The sequence below is a fragment of the Drosophila subpulchrella genome, chromosome 3R (genome assembly GCF_014743375.2).
Source record: "Drosophila subpulchrella strain 33 F10 #4 breed RU33 chromosome 3R, RU_Dsub_v1.1 Primary Assembly, whole genome shotgun sequence".
Taxonomy (NCBI): domain Eukaryota; kingdom Metazoa; phylum Arthropoda; class Insecta; order Diptera; family Drosophilidae; genus Drosophila; species Drosophila subpulchrella.
In genome coordinates this window covers 11,479,668-11,501,462 of record NC_050609.1, presented here as the reverse complement: position 1 = coordinate 11,501,462, position 21,795 = coordinate 11,479,668, and the positions used below count along the sequence as shown (strand labels likewise).

Sequence of the window (21,795 nt, the reverse complement as noted above, 5' to 3'; positions counted from 1 at the left end):
TTTAAATAAATTTCAATTGTTGTGCACGTGCCTTGTGGTTTTTGTTTTTAATTGTAAATAAGTTATTATGGCCTTGCGTTTAAGAATCTGTGGGACCTGTAAATGATTAATACCAAACTTTATAAGTATTCAATTTGCTAAAAGAAGAAGTCTTCTAAGCCTGTTTGCAAGGGTATAAGTAAATATAAATAAAAAGGAACCTTTACTGAACACAAGGAAAATACGTCAATAATATCTAAGCGACAGATTTTAGTCTTTATCAAAATTTCGTGTGTAATAGAACAAGAATTTCCCTTTTGGCAAAGCTAGAAAAAATTTTACTCAAAATTCGAAAATTTAAAATATTGGACTAGCACATTTTAATAAAATGGCGCTTCGTCTTACAGCTGTTGCTTTCCGAAGGCGCGCTCCTTTATTACTCGTGCCAAAGGTGAGCCAAGAGGAACATAAGGAGAACCTGTAATAATTATTTATCGACCCAATCCTTAGTTGCAACCACCACCGTCAACCCGCACTTTATTAGTTAGGAGTGAGTACTAGATTCAGGCGAATCAATTTTAGGGCTGCTTATTTGAAGAAGCATTTTCTTTTCAGAGAATCTGGTACCGTTTCTAGATGATGATCCTTGTGTGTTCTCGAAGAAGGCCATTATGCATCATTGGGGGGTAAGTGCTTAAAGACGAATTCCCTGAAATCCCTAATCAAATCTTACCATCCTTGATATTAATCTATATTCGGAATCTGTAAGATGTTGCAAGAGGTGATATAAACTTCTATGCTTACTTTAAGTGCCTCTAACAGACTTTTGGAGCAGTTCTAAGTAGGATAGACCTAGATAAGGTTATTCAGTGCAAAGTATTAAATAAAATTGTAATTAGTGTATTTGTTAAAAAAAAATCGAACAAAAGGCCAATTTTATCAGACTAGCTACGCGCAAGATTCTTAAAGTAGATACAAAATTATAATAAGTAGATGTGTTGGGTGTGGAAATGCACGGAAATTAAGTTGGTTGAAACTACAGAGCAAATTATTTTATGTGAAACATTTATTGTGGTATATATGTATATAGTATATAATTATTTATAATAATACGCTGCAACATTTAAGATGAGTTCGGTTTGAGTTTCGTGTGGGTCAAAGTCAAACAGCAAATTTTTACGCAAATTCAAGTTTACTCAATACCAACTGATGTCTGTCTTCTAGTGTGAATGAGTGTGCATGTATGTACTACGGTCTAATCAAATCTATACGTTATCTATGAATACTTTATATAATATTTAATTTTCAATAATATATTTATACGGCATAAGAAGCTAAGGGCAACCAACTTTGGGAACAGCATTTCGAAAACTTCTCGAAATCATCCGACACAGTTTTCAATGGTTTTTGTATATAATTTTGTATTGCACAAACACTGGCAACGTAAAACATTGAATTTCTTTTTGAGATATTAATACTCCGTTTATATGCTACTGTTTTGGTTTTTTCTTATAACGACCAACACAACAACACAGTGTGCATCGGTGTATCAATAAATTGGTTCATCTTTCAACTCAGCGCTTAGGGTTCTAGTGTTAGCTTTTTGGGTCACCATTTTAATGTTCAAGATCGCGCTTACGGCACATCTTTGAAATACAAATATATATAATTTATATGTATCTATTACTTGAGTTTGCCTCAACGTTAACACATCGGTATCAAAGTTATATATTGCTTATATGTTGTCCTCGCTCTGACTATCTCCCTATAATATCTGACTGTTAATTGTTGAATCATATGATTTACCTTTCGCTTAGAGGATACTCTCTAGCAAACTTTGAGTTCACACAAAAAGGGTATTGTCGCATATGTGTTTCTTAAAAAGAGTTTTCTTAGCTTTTCGCTTGCTGATCATTGATTTCCATTGAGATATCTTTGTATATCAAAAACCATGCTTTGCCTTCTGTGTGTATAAGCCTAATTTAAAGCAAATAAATAAATTGGTTTGAAAACAACAGTTGGATACCACTTGGTAGTTTATGTACAAATCAGAATGATTGAAATAAAATGCTGCAATTACTGCACTAAAAGCATGAGTATCATACACTAGAAGTAAAAACAAAAACCAAAGTAAATCTGATCCTTAAAAAAAGGAAAGTACTGACTTATAACCGGCACTCAAATGTTTGGTTAAAAATTGTATATCCACTTAAACCCAATCTCCTATGATCTGTGCACTGTGCATTTAATCGAGAATGGTTTAAAACCTCGTTTAACTTCCCAGAATCTCTTTCCCAATGATTGCAATTAATATACACTGGCAGTAGGTGCAGGCTTTCATTTTCTACAGTCCTCAGTTGGATTAACAAAGTAGATGATGAGATCCCACCAGAAGGGACTGAATCTCAATTTATACATATTTAAGAACTAAATGATAGAAATGTAAACCAAAACCAAAATGAGCACCGGTTATAGTCTAAGAAAAAAGAAAATGTTTGGAAACTACTGATAATAAAGTGAGTTTTTATATAATCAATGTCGATATTACTAAATGTCAATCATTACCATTACTTTTACGATTACGTGGTATCAAGTTCGAAACGAAGAGTACGTTATACAAGTACATTTTACAAAGTCTAATATGACGGTGGTTTCTAATTCAACTATAAACTAATTAGTACCATACGAATGTACGATTATATATATATTTAATTACAGCTAATCTTACGCTAAGCATTAACAATACAATATGTTGTACAGACACTTCATTTTTTTGTGCATTATACAGGAAAAAATTATTTCGTGCAAACTACTTTCAAGTTACAAATATACTTTTCCAGATGTTATATTACTCGTATTCCATTTAGTTCAAATCAAATACAACGGTTCTATTTGTAAAATTTTCTTTCACATTTCATTTATTCATTTCAATTCAATTCAAAAAGGGTTTATGCCAAGAAGATTTTCAAAAGGAAAATTACACAAAGGGTTCACATTATATTTTTGTCAGCAATTTGTTTGATTTTTTTCGGTTTGGATTTTGGGTATTTCGGGGATTTTGGGCTAAAAGAGTAAATACCGTTTACATGTCCTTTGTATATATCGAAAGAATTATATATTGTGTTTCAGTATATATGTTGGTGTCTAAACATCGCTACAAGTATAGAGCGAGAAATAGAGCGACAGCAGTTACATGTTACAGTTACAAGATACAGGGTGTTGTATATATAATATATCCATTTCTCGTTACAGGCTAAACAAATAATAAACATTTCGTAAAGAAATGCATATAAGCTTGGCTGTTACAATAGAACTGCATACTTTCTGATCTATGGGTATGATTCTGAGCCCAAGCCAAACTCAATTCAAAGGGTTTCATACTGGTTTGCTTATGGCCTAGAAGTTATATCGTTTATATATATGTATATGAAAACTTATTGCTATCTTTCGTATTGTTTACCAAATCGTTCAATATAATGCACTTGCTTATCGTTTATATAGTTTGTTTTTTATCTTTCCTTGACCTTCATTCCAATCTTTGGAGAAACAAATTTACAACAGTTAGTAAGAGGAGTTTTCCACCCGTCTGCGATTTTTGTTTAGTAAGGGGTCGAAACGATCTGTGTGTTTGGAACCTTATTAGGCGGCAGAACCTGAAATCAAAATTCAAAACAAGGTCCTATACCATTTCTCCGTCATATGGTTGTTTTTCGTTAAAATTCCTCGTTGCAAAAATTGTACTGATTGATTACGTGTAACAAGTATAGCCAAAAGCTGAGCTCGGTCTGCCCCTTGAAATGGTTTTGAAATCATTGGGGGTTTTAGACAAAACATAACTGAACTTTATTATCCCTAAAATTTCTTTCTCCCGTTGTCACTATTGGTGTAAGAACTTTTTTCATTTCAATTAGTTGCTGGAAGACGAGTCTAAGTTATGTTTTCGATTAGGAAAGTCTTAGCAAGGCTTTCTGCTAAAATTTCGTTAGCGATTTTACTCACCTCAGTTTTTGAGTATTTACTTCACGATTTATATTGTATTTAGCCTTAATAAAAAAAACCACGGTTGTATCAATTGAACTTGGTGTTGAATTCGTTCGTTTTAATTTGCATTCCATTTCAAAATATAGCTCAGTAGAATTGATATGTTACGAGCCAGTTAAAGTAATCATCCTTCCTTGCTATATAAGAAAACATGATCCTTTTTAAATATATATATATTGTATATATTTTTTTGGTTTAATTTTTATGCATTTTTTGTAGTATATTTGAATTTGTCTTGCTTAACACTTAAATTAGGTTTGAATACGACTTTTCTTGTCTTTGATTTTAGCATTTCGTTAAGCATCTGAAATGAGCAAAAGTAGCCATTCACGGTTTCTTAATTATATATTACGCATTTAAATATAATTTTAGCAATTGATAAATATAAAGCCTGTTCGTAAAAGTATCTCGTGAATACTTTTGTACGCATTGCTTCGAAATTATTTAACACTTGGACTTAATATTAAGCTTACCAACTAATTCTCAATAAGATAAATTAAATTAAACGTTTCTTAGAGCATTTTCAATGTGATTTATATGTTTTGTTGTTTTTTTATTTCCCAGGGTTAGTCAAGGGAAATAATTGCTTTTAGATTTTATTGTGTACGTTCGATTTTTGGTTTAAATTTTCCCTTAAATTTTATTGTTGGTTGTTCACTTTTTACTTACCACTTTTTGCATTTGTTTATAAAGACTTAGTTTGTGCCTATGCACATCAATTGACTAGCTTGTTGAGAGTGTGTGGGGGTGTGTTGGTTGTATTAGTGTCGGTGTTATTCATAGCGCTTGGTTGATAAGAAAAATATAACAACGCCAAAAAATAAGCAAGAAGCCAAAAAATTCCAGGTTATCAAATAAAGAGACTCTAATTAAACTAGTTAAATTTGGGTATGATTTTTACCTTTTTTATGATCTAAAAACCTGATTTCTGAATTTCGCTAAAAATTTGGTCCTCATGAGTCACTCAAATCAACAATACATTATTGGATGCACTCGTAGTCGGTCATCTAAAACCATATCCAAAATGAAATCTAGTTTCTTGCGCTGTTTTCTCGTTTTTGTTGATTGGTTAAAAAGATTCTCTGGAGAATTCTTCAGCAAACCTCTTTTCACAAATTCAGTTTAACATTCGATTTGGGTTTTTCTTGGGTAAAACTCGAAAACTCTGGGTTTTGACACCATCAAAGTGATATGCGTTGTTTTGTAGCCTTCACAACAACAGTTGATGAAATGTTTACTTTGTTTTTTCCCTGGGTTTTCCTGGGTATACCAAAAATTCTACTCTTAGTACGCAATTTGACACATTTTGAGAGACGCCTCAATATATAATTGATATATACATATAATATAGAATTTTTTGTTTTGTTTTACTAATTGAATATATCACGGTCTTGCTAAATATCATCGTATGTATATATATGTTTCTATGTATGCATGTAAATATCTATAAAGTTTTCGCCACTTGAGTTGCACGGGAGAACTTGTTTCAAAGGCTATCCTAACCCAACTATTCCAATTTTTAAAAACGCCGTTCAATCCGAATCCAAATCCAAAAGGTTCCCTAGGATTGGTTTCCTTGTCGATTACATAGTATAAGTTTGTTAGGTAATTTGGTTTACGAATACTGACACTTGAATGCTGAAACACAGTTGATCTTATTGTCATATGATGTATGTGTGTATGATGTAGGTATTATGTACGTAGTTAATGCTAATGTCTTGCTAATGTGGGACTTCTGGGATCTTGACTTGGGGTACAACTGTGACAGATGATATGGGGTTGTCTCTGCATAATCTTGGAGATTGCCGTTGTATATATAAGGGATGTTTCTCAATTGACTACTGTACATGTTTCATCATGCGTTTTTCATAAATGTGTGTAAATAACTATTATATAGGAATAAATAACTAGGTTTATCTAAATATCTTGTATTTCAATAAGTTGGTTGTCAACCTACAAGTCAAACGAAATTATAAAATCCAATTCGCAGTGTGTAAAGTTGGTATTATATTACAGCAAGTTCTTAATGTAGTTTTTGGGCCAATAAATAATGACTGAAAACCGACTATCTTGATGACGCTATACCACACGAAAACACATCAAAAATACAGATTCTATTTGTAAAATGTACGAGGGTTTGGGGGCTGGCTGATATGCAAGTGTACTTTTTGTTTCTGTTCCCGAGAATAGAGTACTCAAATATTTTTAAGATTGACTTTATAATAGATTTTAGATTTTCGAAAGTTACTTTTTTATTTGTAATAATTATGTGGTTTTTTGGAGTTGGATTCCCTTTAAGTTTTGGATTCTTACTAAAATTCATATCAACCAACCCTCCATTTTGAGCAATTTAATTATTAAATATTCTTTTTTTTTTGATATAAGTCTATGTAACATGCCTAACAAGTAAGGTTCTTGTTTTCATGTTGAATGTTGTTTAAACAAAAAAATCGCGAAATCAACGGGTGGGTGAAGCGACAGTGGGGCATATTCTATAGCTGGTTAAAAAAATGTAAATTATAAAAGTCGCCCATGTCTATCACGGCCGAGGATCCATAGGTCTGATGGGTGTCGTCTGCGGAGACGACGTTGACCCAGGGGTGTGGCAAGACGTCTGGCCAGGCGGTCTAAATGCACCAGTAAGCGATCTCTTTAGCGATTTGAGAATTGTGTTATCATCTCAGTAACGGTTGGTACTCCCGTGTCACGAAATAAAACGCTATTTTTGACATAATGGTGCCACTTCACCCCAAGCATCCTCCGTAGGGCCTTTGTGATGCAAGTTTGTACGCTTCTTAACGACCTGTCGCAAGCGATGCCCCAGCATGTTATACCCCAATTAAGGGTCGGGAGAACAATGGCTTTGAAGAGCCTTACTTTAGCCTGAAGGAATAATCCACTACCTGGGCGAAGTAGCCAGTTCATTTTGCCCAGTTTCGTCCTTGCTCGATCGATCTGACTCTTCCAGCATAGAAGGCGGTCTAGGGTAACACCGAGGTGCGTTACTTTCTGCTCATGCTTAAGTCTATCACCGTCTAAGTAAAGGCTATGGGAGCGGCCAGGTCGAAGAGCAAAGGTGGCTTGTTGCGTTTTATCAACGTTCAGCGTAATATTATATCGAGAGGCCCAACACTCAAAATCATTTAAGAAAGTCTGGACACGCCACGAGGCCAAGGATGGGGCAGAATCATCTGTTAGGTGGCAAGAAGAGTACCACAAGCTACTATTCTATTAATATTGGTATTCAAAAAATATATATATGTATATGTATATATTTATACAGAGAGCGCTATTTAAGTATGTTCAATCTGGTTACTATGTATATCAAAATTAGCAAGCTTCTACTTTGGGTATATATTTTTGGTACGAGTATGGAAAACAAAACATTTCATTGGATATAAGAGACATATTGTTGTTTATATCGAATTCAGACTGTTGCAACTGTTACAATACGAAAAACTATGAAATTGGCCGACTTTTTTTTCGCTCTGACTTAATGTTGAAGCATACGGAAAAGTAACCAAAAATTTTAAATTACTTTCGAAGTATTACAATAAACATAGGCAGCTATGATAACATTTTTTGACTTCTTGCTTTTTAGGCTAATATAAATAAATGGAAAATGCAGTAATCAAATATAAATATTTTTATTTGGTTTGTTTATAAATTATGTCAATAGAACAAAACATGTGTACGTAGTAAAAAGGAATTTTTCGTATTCTTCTTGGATGGGCAGGGTAAAATCAATCTTATGCTAAAAGCAATTGTTCTGAGATCGAGAACTGACAGAGGAGTTAAGAAAATTATAAATATTCATATTGATAAGTAAATGGCACCATAGCACGTGTGGAATGTGTTAGAGTCTTAAGCGTTAACAATAAATAAATAAATTAGTTTCTGCACATGGGTGAATGGGACTCGAGCCTCGAATTCGGCCCAGCAAATGTGAATGGAATTTTGGTTAATATGCAAAATCTTTGGTATACGAAACGATATTACATCATAATACTCACCCCTCGAGGCGAAAGTCTACAGGAATTAAAAACAATTCTCCACAATCGTTTACTTTTTGGTACTGGCAAATGCATCGAAATGTAATAAGTTCTACACATGGGTGAGAGGAGCAGATAAATAGAGAGAAAGACAGCACAGCACAACAACAGATACAGAGTGTGGTTTACGAGGTAAATCAAATCAAATAATACAGTTTATAATGTGGTCAAATATTTACAGTCAAATTAATCAAATCATAAGAAAACACAAATGTTTGCTCAACTCATGGCAAAGTTGTTTGTTGTTTTGTTCGTTGGTTTTTATTAAACACAAAAAATTACTTCAAATGTTTCATTGTTTTCCATATAATGTGTGTGTGTGTATGTGTGTAATGTATATAAACTAAATATTTACATACGCAAAATATTACTTTCCAAATGATAACTAGTAACTAAAATTAAACTTTAAACATGCAAGCGATTCAAATGAGACAAATACATAACTATCCAGGAGCATCTGCTCCGGTTTTATTCTTATTTCGATTTGTTTTTCTTGGTTTCAATGGGTGAAGTATTTGTCGAATGCAAAATCAAATGCAAATGCTACAGATAAGGTAATTACAAAATAATATTAAGAACTAAGATTGTGCCATTTAAAACAATAAGCTACAGTAAAGTAATATTACCTGGTTCATGAGTTGCTTGGATGGTTATGCAAATGAAATACGAATTGGAAAGAGGGTTCAAAATCTAGAAGATTAGTACACTGCCCTAAGGAGTCGTTCTCACTTGAATGTCTTATAAAATATAAAATAGGCCGCTCTAGTCCAGAGAACTTTCTGTCGGTCAAAATTATAATAATAGTAATATGCAAATGCCAAAATATTCAACAAATGTTATTGAGTTACTTGCTACAAATGGTTGAGATTGAGTGGAGACTAAACTAGTTCTAAAACTAAATCAAATAAGAGTCGCACACACAAAACACAACAGAAATTTGGTTTGTTCGTTGTGGTATTTGTATTGTTTTATGTTATATTATTAAGTACAAAGAACAGAGTTAGGGAGATAGAAGATATAGGGGGATGGGGGTTTTCGAGTGTTTGTGTACGTGAGTTGGTGATGTTCGTTGGTGATTGGTTAACTCTGTTGTTGTAATCTATGCTGGATGAATTAAATTCGAACTCAACTAAACCTCTAAAATAATAGTTTCATTTTGGGTTTCATCGCTTTAGTTGGTTAGCTTGGTTTAAACATTAATTAATAACTCTTTGTCTTGAGCAAAATGTTTTCTTTTGCAGTTTCATTCGATTACTTAATACTGCCCTTGCAGGAGTAGTTTCTCATGGATTTCAGTTGAGTTTACGGCTCCAAAAACATAAGGATTTCTTTAATTTTTAAATAATGAGCGCCTTTCTTGATTAATCGAGCGTGAGTCAACTTATAAGATTCATTCCTTGCTCTTGCTTTTCATAAATATGTATTTATATATATATTTACTTTTAGTTTTTTATTTGTTTATTTTAATTTAGGATTAGGTTTAATGGTTTTTTATGCACTAAAAATTATATATTAACGGCTACATTTAAACGCAATCACAATCGGTGGTTTTTAATGTGTTTTCCTTCTTTTGCTTCTCTATCGCTCCGTAATTTTTGCTTTTTGGTTTTGAATTTTGTTTTTCCTCGATTTCGCTTTGCTTTGCTTCCTTTTTTTGTTGTTTGTTTGTTGCTTATATTGCTTATGATTTTTTTTATATGTATATATATATATTAGTTAGTATTTATTGAACTCGCCCGAGGGCTCCTTAAATATAATACTTAATTTGCCTTCCGTGTTGCGGACTACTAACTAAGCCAAACTCAAAGGAAAACCAACTTCGTATGAGAGAGTGTTTCTGTGTGGTTCTATGAATATTTATGGATGGGGGCCATGTGGATTTCGTATGGGACTACAACTAGGGGTGGTGGTGTTTCACATGAGAGTGAGTGAGTGTATGGGGTGGTGGAGTATGGTGTATGGTGAGTGTTTCATTCAAATTACCAAACAAAACCCGCGTCTTAGACGTACATGCCCATGCCGTACATGGTGCTCCAATCGACGCCCTGGAAGCTGGACATATCCACATTGGCCAGGGCGTAGTTTTGGTAGGCAGCCGCCGGATTGGCAGCAGCGGCGGCGGCGGCAGCAGCGGCATTCAGGGGATTGCCGGCCATCAAACCCGCCTGCTGGGCGGCAGCGGCCAGGCTGTGGGCTCCAGCGGCACCGGCTCCATTCGCGGCATTGGCCGCCAGAGCGGCAGCCGCTGCCGCCGAGTGCGCCTGCGAAGCGGAGTTGGAGACGGCGTGCTGGTGGCTCTGTTGCTGCTGCTGGGCGGCGGCCACATGGGCGTTGTGGGTCTGCTGCTGGTGGTGATGCTGCTGCTGTTGCTGCTGCTGGTGATGATGGGCAGCGGCGGCCACGCTCTGCGCCTGATGGGCCTGCATCAGGGCAGCGTTGGCAGTGGCGGCGCTGGCGGGGATCGAATAGGGTGCATACCTAAGGGAGATTACCAACCATCAGTAAAGTTCTTAAAAACATCGAAATTTAACTAACCTGACGCTGTGCAGCGCGGTCTGCGGATATGTGGTCAACAGCTTGCCGAAGCCCGCTTGATTGGCCATCGAGGCTGCTGCGGCGGCGTTTTGTACTTGAAACGGATTCTGTGATATGAGGGCGGCCTGCTGGGCGGCGGCGGCTGCTGCCGGGGATTGCAGCAGCTGTGTGGGATTCTGGAGCATGGCCAGAGGGTTCATAGTGGCCACGCCAGCGCCGCGGGCTCCAATCAGCTGACCCGGAGCTGTGGGCAACTGTACGCCCAGGGTGCCCAACATGATGCGCTTCTGGAGGAGCTGGGCAGCCGGGGTGACCGCCTCCTTGGGCTGGGCTTTCTTGCACTCGACCTTCTTGTTCTTGATGGTGTGGAAGTGGATCTCGCAGACGCGATCAACCACATCCTCGTTCTCGAAGGTGACGAATCCGAAGCCACGGTGGCGTTTCGTCTGCTGGTCCATCAGCATGACCGTCTCCTCGACGGGACCAAACTGGCTGAAGTAGGCCTTGACCTCCTCGGCGGAGGTGTCCTGCGAGACGCCGCCCACAAAGATCTTCTTGGTCTTGTTGGCCTGACGGGGTCGGTTCTTTGGGGTGGCATGCTTGGGGTCGATCTTCTTGCCATCGAGTGTGTGAATGGGCACCTTGAGGACCTTCTCCACGGTGCAGGGTTCTTGGAATGTGATGAAACCAAAGCCGCGACTGCGCTGTAGGTGTTCAGTTTAGATTTGTGTGTGGGTGGGGAAGAAAAACAAATAGACACGGATACATTAGTTTTGGCGGGAAATCAAATGCTAAAAACAGAGCTTCGGTTAGAGGCGACTAAGTCTAAGTTGCAAATGTAGTTGTAGTTATATAACTAGGATTAATAATCGTAAAATGTCCTACGGAACGTTAGCAAAAGTCCAACAAAGTAAGAATCAATCAAGTCGATCGGAACTCGATCTTCCACAAGTATATAAAAATTATATTTAAAGATATATGTAAACACAGATACGGATACAGTTTAAATGCATGTATGTAGATGGCTTTATCGACTGAATTGGGCGTGGCCTTTTTACGCTTTTGCTCATCAAATTTGCATTGTTTTTTCAATATGTATTGATTATTTTGTGGAGTAAACACAAACAAGTTTTAATTTAAATCCAAAGAACACAAAATATGTTTCAACTAAAAACTAAAATTCTTCTAAGGATACTTTTGCTTTGTTAACAGAATACCAATATTTATACGCAAGTAGATCGATCGTTATATGGTCATTTGCTAAACTGGAACATACATATATCATAGAAACATTACGAATATGCATTCAACGTGTTCACCATACTGATGCGGCACCCCTCTAGATCCCAGATATAAATGTAGGTACAGGAGGCATAGATATATACACGAAAACTGGAGGATACCAAAAACATTCGTTCACTCTGCCGTGATTGCGAACTCAACTCAAGGATACAAATGTATGTGGCAATTACATATGGTGTATGTGATAGTAAGGCTTTAATATATAGAAAAGTGGGGATAGTGCGGCTTAGAGCTATAAATTTAAAAAATAGTTTCAAATGTACATTGAAAAGACTTTTATAAAATTTATTTCGTGAATTTTACTGTACTATATTGCAAGATTTACTTTATAGTTCTAAAACGCACTGTGTCTTCAAGATAGGTTTATTAGAAAAAGTGGGAATGCTCTAGATATGCTTTCTAAAAATTATCTAAGGCCCTCTTTTTTGTTGCTTATTTTTCTTGCAATTAATGTTTAAAACCGTTTTGCCATACAATTCGTTTTCTTTGGTTAGTTTTGCTTAATAATTACTTAATAGTTTTTACAAAGAATGAGTATTGAATGTGTGATATTTGTTGCTTAGTCTAATTAATTATTCTCGTACCGGTTACATATATTACAGTAATGGGGGGATACAATTTTTTCTTAAGCCTAGGGCAAAGTAGAGTCAAATGGCTCAAATACAATTTATTGTACATAATTCCAGAGAGAAATAGAGAGAAACTATAAGACTACCTACCTAAAGAGAAAAATATATAATTTCTAGTGTATAATTTAACCCTGCGGGTAAATTTCATTTTTAAAGACGAGCTTTATTTATGGGCGGGGATTTTTGTGGGGTAACACAACTAGCTACATACATTTACAGGACCTAGGATATATCCTATAAGTTTCGATTTATGAATTTATGCCGAATTCGGGGTGTTCTATTTACTAAGCATAATGGATTTCTTCCAATTAATGCGGTTACAAACGGCGGATTCTCAAGAACATAAAATCAGCGACATAACAGAACACAAAAAATGTATTTTTCGATAAGTATTCGAAATACGCAACTTAAAATACATTGTTAATTTTTAATGATTCGATTTGCCAAAGTAAATTATAAAGCATTAACTAAACACATACAAACAAAATGGCGGATAATGGTTATTTATAAGGTCTAACTTTTACGGGGTCTTGTAATATGGTAATAAGTTGTAGTATTGGGTAAATTATGCTAAACTAAGGTTCTTATTTATGTTACACAATCAAGTCAACAGTTGCCAGGACGATTTTCGATTCCATCTTACACTAAAGTGGGAACATGGGCATTGGATAGTATATTATTGGGGGTAAAGCACGCCTCTTTCAACTATGTTCTCAATTGAGTTCTAGATTCAACAACGGTGTAAGATATGAAAGATAAACTCGTTAGTTTGATTTGCTTTTGGAGGCTTGCTTAAAATCAATGCGTGGAATTGTATTTTTGTTGAATACTTTTTTTGTTTTTATTGGGTGAGAAACGCTAAAATAAACCAAGTACACAATACGGAGTACGAGTACGATTAGGAGAGTACAAGAACGAGTACATTCAATTAGAGATACGATTACAATTATGCAGTTATTATTATTGCTCAGAGTTATACGATATACGAGAGTTACGATGCGCCAGTATTGAGTAATTCAAGTACGCTAAACGTTCTCTTTTTTATACAGTAGTTAAAGTACTTGGCGATTGCTTTTTGTGGGTTCTTTTTGTTTTTTTTTTTAATAATGTACCTAAGCCGACGCTGGTTCGTCATCCTGTGGTTTGGCATCCTGGCTATGGTTATGGTTACCTGGGCCCCAGGTATTCGGGCTGCTCTGGTTCCTTTATTGGCTTCCGGCCTTGTCCTTGACTCGAGATTCCTCACTTTTGATTGTGGTTTTATGTTTATTAAAATTATGTTATGTTTAGTAGTTCATACATTTGGTTTACTACATCATATGACTAGCTAATTAATTGACTGATCTTAGGTGCTTATGGACTACAGTGTTCCCCCGATTATCGCAAGGATCGTCTTCATAAGCAAAGACAGTTGGTAAACCAGTTTTCTTCTCGCTTTGTTTGTTTCTTGTTTTTTGTATACTCTCTTCTTCTTTTTTTTTCTTTTCAAAGAGGGGGGAATGATGGAACAAAAGGTGTGTTTTGTGTGTGTGTGTACATATCTTTCGGGTTCTACTGTTGAGGGGACAGGACACAACCCCGTTAGTCGATCGCGGCGAATATAACTGCCCTATCATGCAGTCGTGGCAGTCCGACTCGTTCCGTAATTGCGCAATTGGCTCGGAAACAACCCCAGGTGTACGTATAGAATTTGTCCTGTGCCGAATCCTTAAACACCGAACCCAAAAACCGAACCCCAGAAACCCTAGTTGCGGAGGTCGCAGAACAGCTGCGCCGGAGGAACAGGACTCGAGCAGGAACAATGCGGCAGCTGCTGTTTTATGGCCCTAAAGCAGCGCGCGCGCTCTTTTTTTTCGTTGGGGAGCCACATTGTATATAATCGAATGGAAATATTTGTGTATAGGTACCGACGACTAAATGCATGTAGGATGTGTGGATAATGTCCGCTTATCAAGCGGACAAATTGCTCAAGGCATTAAGCATTTCCAAAAAGTCAATTTCCGCTGCCATAACTCTGCTTTTTCGAGGGAAATCTCCTATGGCCAGATATCGATAATGTCCAAATAATTTGTCACCATACCTTTGACGTTTCTTAGAAACAAGGTGATCCGAAAGGTTATTTTGAAAAGCATTTGTTTGCTTGTAGTCCAAAAATACTAATATATCCAAGTGGAACCTGGAACAGTAATTTATTGTATCAGATTTAAGATCCTATAATAAAATAATTATTCTATAAAATTTCTCGGTACTCTAACCGAAATCTTACGCCCCAAACTTCTCAGGAAATGGTGGCCAGCATGTTCATCAGAAAATTGATACACCCTGCATACAAATTATGACAAGGAAATTGGTTCTTAAGTTCGTGGCCCTATAAACAGTTCCGAGTGGATCAACCCCGACAAGCTGATCTACATATAAAACCTGATTAAATTTAATTTTGGGTTCGGTGGTCCTTTCATTCTCCTCCTCTCCCTCCTCCTCCTCCTCCTGTTTCTTACTTTGATTCTTTTGTTTTTGGCACGTAACGCCGAAGAACTGTAATTCTAAACCTCGGCTGGAAGGCCGGTAGAAAAGGGAAATGCAAAGAGGGCGACAAAACCTGCAGTTTTGCAGCTGTGCAAAAGGTAAATCACAAAATGGTAGCTGTAAACCCGAAAGGCAGGGGGATTATGAAGGTACATCATCATATAAAAATAGTAGACGACATATAATAGATGAAAATAGAGGATATTTCGGCTTACCTGGGTGACGGGATCCTTCATGATGAGCACATCGGTGACGGTGCCAAACATATTGAAGTATTCCTTGAGTTTATCCGACGATGTCTGCCAGCTGAGACCGCCGACAAAGAGTTTGCCCGGTGCCGGATCGGAGCCACTGCCTCCGCTCAGACTGGGTGTGGATCGGCCGGAGGAGCCGCTCTTGTTGCTGCCCCCCAGGGCGACCTGGCCATTATTCTGTCCTGCCCCAGCCGAGGCATTCACGTTCTCCTTGAGCAGCGCCAAGGCGGCCTGTTGGGCCTGCTCCTGTTTGGGCTGATCCTGGCCAGAGGACACGACCACCGAGTTCTGGCTCTGTTGCACCACAGCCTGTTGTTGCTGTGCTTGCTGCTGCTGCTGCTGCTGGGCGGCACTCTTCAAGACCGCCGCTGTGGTCAAGCCACCGCCAATGGCGGCCACACCATTGTTGGCTATCGAAGCCACCAATGCCTGGTGCAAATCCCGGTTGTGATGTGGATCAATCAAGCCCGCTGCTGCGGCGGCAGCGGCTGCGGCCGCGTTCTCCATGGGATTGCTGCGTGCGTAAAAGAAAGTGTCAGCGGTCAGCAGGTGATCCTCCCCAGAAGTGGGTGGTGGCGGCTGGTGCAGCATGGTGGCGCCCTCCTGAAGCGCGTGCATTTCCTGCTTTATCTGAATTTTGAAGGCCGTTCGACTGACAGTTGGTCAAAAGAAATGAGGTTTCCCCGTTTTTTTATAGCTGTTTTCCTTTGGTATAGTCTTTTTTTTCTTTGGTTTTCTCTAGCCACTTGATTATATTTCCCAGAAAATCTTGAATTTCGTCACTTGTATGGTTTCCAAAAAAAAAGCGTATAGACTTCTTCCTGATTTTTTTCTTTTTTCGCCACTTGCTTTGACTACGCTTCCCTTTTTTTTGGGCTCTACTTTGTTGTTGCCAATGGCAATGAATTGCGTTTTATTTTTTTGTTGTTGCTCAACAAGCTCGCGAATTAATGTTAAGGGCCAAAGCCATAAATAAGTGCCCAAAACGTTTTTGGAAATGTTCTAGCTGCACGACACTGAATTTATCCTGTATTATTCTGTTTTTTGGTAAGCAGTTTGCGGTTGCGACTGCGCAGTTTGAAAATTGAAGCTCGAATGTTGCTGCGTCCGCTGCTTTAGCGATGCCTGCCCTCTGCCTCTGCCGGCGTCGGTTGTCAGGATTTCGGAAGCAGCGTGCGCAGGGAACCGAAAAATACCAAATGACAGCTGACTTAACAGCTCATCAGTATTTTTTGCTACCTCTACTAAAGTTACGACGTTTACCAACACACCTCCTAAAGAAGCGCGTATTTTGAAAATGCAATAAATATCAAATACATCGACCCCCTGAAATCTATTTTGCCTACACCCATAAATAGACTCGAATAGAAAGTGCGTGGTAGTAGGAAGAAAGGGGACATCAAATAAAAGAGTGCAAAGTGATGTTGAGAGCGACATCTTCCACTTGAGAAATGCTGAGTTTAAAACAAATTTGAATGATTTACGATATGAATGTGTAACTATTAAGGCATTTATTGCTTTTTTTATCCCTTTGCTTAGGGCCTGAAATCTTATTAATTGACTTCTGATTATAAGCAATTAGCACCTTGTTTTTCTCAGACTACTATATCAAGCCCTAACCGCGAAAATATATTAAGTAATATATTGTATTTATTGGTTTTGATACATAAAGCAAAAATTTAATAACATTGAAATAAATCTTTTTCATTTTTAAAGAACTTTAAATTATTGCGGTTAGGGCTCGAATTTCAAAATAATCTTTGGCGGTTCTAAAAACGATTCCCGGAACGTTTGCTTACGGTTTTTGCGTGTACGGCTCAATATAGTAGTCTGCAAGGATATTTTAATCTTTGAAATCCTTTGCAAGACTATTATTTGGGTTCTATCCCTCAGGCTGTACCGATTATAGCAATTACGGTCGCCGCATTTGTTGCCGAAGTGATATCCTGGGTAATGATTGGTCTGACTAGGCATGATGTAGCTTATACTGCGAACTCGGCTGCCTGTGAAAATCTCGAGACCCGAAATAGTTACTTCTACCCCGTGAAATACCTAAAGGTGAGTCCCGATATTAAGGCGGCCCAGAGAGAACTCTAAGAATATCTTCCCATAGTTTTTGAGGTATAATCAACGATGCGAAGTCCCACCTGGTTTAGTTCAAGCATATCAAGGGGACATAGCAGGACCATCATGTAAGTTATGTTGCTAGTCTGATATAATCTTTAGAATATATATATAAAAAGGCTTCTTTAAAAAATACCGTAAAGGAAGTAAGAACTTGATTTTCAGCGCTTCCTTACAACATTCCCAGCCAAAAAAATATATGGATTACAAGTTGAGTTTAATAGTCAGAAATTCTTTCTTCTTGTCACTGGGTCCTGCTTGTTTTCGGAGGCGTTGAACATTTTCATTTCACTTTGGGTAATCCAAAATGTGTTTGCCTTCCAGTTGACAAGAAGCGAAAACAACCCCATGGGAAAATGGCAGGACCTGCTGCCGTGAGTGCATCCGCGTTGGCTTCTTCCGTTTAAAGTGCTGGGAATGTTGAAAGGAGGATTAAAGCAATCGTAGGATGAGGTGTTCAATTGACCCTGTTCTGTCTTTCACAGTTGAAAAGGAACAGGATAAGAAAAAAAAATAATGTGAATATGGATTGGAGGTCAAATCTGTGGTAAAACTAGTCATCACATTGGCCGGACTTCCGCGGTTGCTTGGTATGGATTCGAGGGTTCGGTTCGACTAAGCTTGGCCCGAGGCCTCCAATCTATATGGATAGCAATTGCAACTCCATTGCTGGCCCTAAGGAAATTGAACACCGGTACAAACCTGTTTAAAGAAAATATAGGTAGGAAACCACAAAAACGAAGTAGTTCAACTAAACGGAACCGATTGTTTTCGTTGCAGGATCATACTGGGTATTAATATTATGTTATATATCATTTTACAATCCAATTACAACTTAACATTTCACAGGGAAAGTAAAAAGAAGCATCGACATCGGAAGCTAAACCAATGTCGCATTAATTTCCCAGAAATTGTCTCTCTAAATTTAAAACCTAGTGAACAAGAAAATATAAAAATGCACCCTCACTTTAAAGCTACTTAAGTAGCAGCGTTTTATTTATATAACTCTTAGAATTAAATAGTTATCTTTCCTCGACTTTTATGTCAATCTCAAACAAAGCTAATCCATCCCACAGGTTCTTCCCATTCTGGTCATATCAGTAGTTGGCTTGTTTCTCAAAGTTGGTGCTATGATCAGGCTGGGTCTGACCAAGGATGATGTGTGGTTTACCAAGGACTCGGCGCATTACGAGTTTTTTGAATCGCGCCAAGGACCTTGGTATAAACCAAAGAGCCGCAAGGTCAGTGTTGTTCCCATCGTTGTTGTCGGCGACTTTTTATTTAATATTTATTATTATATTATATCATATTCTACAGTGGGGTGGCCGTAGTGACTATGAAATGCCACCCGGTGCGATCTTGGCCAGGCTAGGCGATGTCAATGGCCCATCATGTAAGTGATAGTACAAAATTACAGACAAGATTCGATAAAAAACAAAGAGCTATATATATAGTAAATTTGGATTTACTAAAAAAAACTTAATCTATGTTGCTATTTTGTTTATATTTCAATAATATTTTCTGATCCTGACTGTTTTTAATGTAAAAATTTTTAACGCTTCCCAGAAATTGTCCTTAAGTTTTTTAATGCCAATTTAAGTCTGGCCTTAGTATTCTATTATATATATTCGATTCTGCCGTTATATCGTTTATCTTTTTTGTCACCTTGCCAATTTTGTGGTCTGGGATGCGTTGAAAATTTTCACGATCATCATGGACAATCCCAACTAATGAAAATGAAAATTTTTCATGCATTCCAGATTCGGGGGGCGGTGAAAAGAAAAGTGATGACGGTATGAGCGGTAAAGAAATTGCAGCACATGCACTTGTCACTGGTGTTGCTTTGGGACTGGCAGCAATTATATAAAAAGTCATAGGACGAAGCAGATTATATTCAAAATTATAGGACGATGCTCTGTTACTTCCATTTAAAGACTCATATATTTAACTGATTGCGACCTGTATCCGACAGTTGAGAAGGATGACAAAAAAAAAAAGTAAACTTCGCCTGGATTAGAGGTGGTCAGATTAGCATAGAAACCATGTACTTCATAGATCTGACCATACAGCTACCATCCTGCCGGCTGGCTCTAAGGTTCCGGATACGCTAAGAACAATTCCCTACAATAGCTGATAAACGAGTTTTTATACATGGTATGTTTTAACATCTGCAAGGGGATTTTATTGATTTTAATCCTTCCTCAGGAAGACTTTCCATCTTTATGGCGAGACTTCCGAGTGCATAACTAAATTATTTTAAATTGGCAAGGAGAAGTTCGTGCTTTTCTAATAATGGTTTATTCGTGAAAAATTATATTCAAGTATATTTATAATAAGTATGCATAAAATACTGAATTAAAAAATTATCTTGTGCAATAATCCTTTTGTGAGTGTATCTACAAGATTTTATTTGCAGCGACATCTAGCGGCTACCAAGCAATTGCAATGGTGGCGCCCTGCAGCGGTAGGTATTGGTATGTAAAAAGGTCCTTGGTGTAGAATTCATATAGATTCTAGCGACCTCTTGCGGAAGTCGACTAAAACACTTCTGCCGCTGTTAGAAAACGTTACATCTTAACATTTCTGTTACGTGGCGCATTAATTCAAAAATATTGAATATTCTTGAGCCGGTTGGATTGTGTATATGATCCCCAACGGCCACACCAGAATCCGATAATAATTAAATTATATTATAAATAATTACAATTATAATTTTTTAATAATTAAAAATTATTATTAAATAATTTTTTTTTTATAGTCCAATATAAACTCCTAAGGTATTTTTATATCTGGGTAAAAGTTACTTTAAAAAATTTTAACATACATGTATTCTATTTCATGTTTTTGAAAATATTGATATACAAAACGAAATCATTCTAGAAAGATTATAAGGTAAAGGAAAAAATTAAGTTCTATAAGAAAAATATGGTATTGAAACTAAGAAAGCCCTTCAGGCTAGCAATGGTATATGGATGGCAGCTCGACGACAAACGGTTGTAACTAAGTAAAACAACATAAATAACTCGCTTAAATATGAATATGTTTTGATAATGCCCTTAGCAAATTGCTGTACCTTTTGTGTGGACATCCCCTGCACGTCCTGCCTTCCTTCCATTCGGATATAAGCTCATTTTCCAGGGCGCCTGCGCCCTGCACAAAATCCCAAAAAGGAGGAGAGTTTGGTCGGTAAGAAAAATCCCGAAACAAAAAAAAATTGGTCGCTGCTTGGGACAATTTTCAGTGTTAAATTGGGACCATATTTTTTTTTTATGTGCCAAATGGAACGCATGTGTGTGTGTGGGCAAAAACAAATCGTGACTGCGTTATGTGCGTTATTGATTTTTGTCCCAGGAAATGGGAAATAATGCCAAAGGATATGAAATTTATTAAAATAGATTGCGAAATAATTCAATGAAGGTGTTGAAAAGCAATCTTTGATGGCCGGGGCGGTGGGGGTGGTATTTTCGGGTGGGGTTTTCCCTGCACGTGTGTGGTTGTGTGGTTTTCCTCCATCGGTTGTTGAACTTTCCGAAGCGACGTCGTCTGCAGGATTTTTTGCCGTGTGAAAGACGTCTGTCAATTTGATGGCTACTGACCCAGAAAAATGGAATGCTAAAGAAGCCCTTTTGATGGTGAGAGAGGGGGTCACGATTAAGGAAGGATTTGCTGAAAGTTGTGTGGGAAAACCCCAAACCCGAAAATAATGATGGCGATGACATCAGCAGTCGTCACCGCGACATGTAATTCGATTAGGCGCACTTAACGTCCCCCCACTTCATGTGGAAACCCCTACCGTTCTCATACCATGCCACGCATTTTAATTGCGTCAAATAAACAGCAGGGAAGGTGCTTGGTCACGAGCCATCATCCAACTTTTTATGGCCTGCCCTCGGACTGATGGCGAACACATTAAATTAAGCACTTAAGGTGACTTGATATATTTAAGGACTTTGCTCAAGACGTAACACACAATGGAACCAATAAGCAACTAGTTTGTTGGATAAGCAACGTATATGAGTACTTAAAATGTTATAATAAGACTATTATAAAGAATATGAAAAATGATCAAAAAATAGGGCTCAAGAATCTAGTGCCTAGGAAACTATTAAGATAAGTAGGAGTTTACCAAGAAGACATTTTTGGAACATTTTGACAGATTTTACTAATTTTAAACCAAATAAATAATTATAATAAATGTAAATTAAAAGATTTATTAAAAATATTGAAATGAGAAGAAATGGAACCTTTCATTTGAGTGTTACAATTTCAAAAAGGATTTCAACCATTTATCAAATTGCAGAAACCACCTCACATAAAAGCCGATAAATTGCATCCTTTGACACAATATTTTAT

General features: G+C 37.3%; 2 protein-coding genes across 7 annotated transcripts in view; one reads left to right on the top strand and one right to left on the bottom strand.

Annotated features, from left to right (window-relative positions):
• Positions 1 to 240: 240 nt before the first annotated feature.
• Positions 241 to 19,821, top strand: LOC119547218. The gene is given in 8 exon segments (XM_037853980.1): positions 241 to 430; positions 490 to 529; positions 595 to 665; positions 18,519 to 18,683; positions 18,760 to 18,835; positions 19,415 to 19,438; positions 19,441 to 19,596; positions 19,648 to 19,821. Coding segments are annotated over 7 exon segments (552 nt in total). The 5' UTR covers positions 241 to 367; the 3' UTR covers positions 19,554 to 19,596; positions 19,648 to 19,821.
• Positions 2,869 to 21,795, bottom strand: part of LOC119547186 (poly(U)-binding-splicing factor PUF60-B) — a 104,283-nt gene continuing 85,356 nt past the window's right edge. For all 6 annotated transcript variants that reach the window (XM_037853924.1, XM_037853941.1, XM_037853950.1 and 3 more), the window contains 3 exons: positions 15,280 to 15,832; positions 10,608 to 11,311; positions 2,869 to 10,550 (listed from right to left, as the gene is read on the bottom strand). In XM_037853924.1, coding sequence (XP_037709852.1) covers positions 10,073 to 10,550; positions 10,608 to 11,311; positions 15,280 to 15,832 — 1,735 coding nt within the window. In that variant the 3' untranslated portion in view covers positions 2,869 to 10,072. The remainder of the gene's footprint in view (positions 10,551 to 10,607; positions 11,312 to 15,279; positions 15,833 to 21,795) is intronic.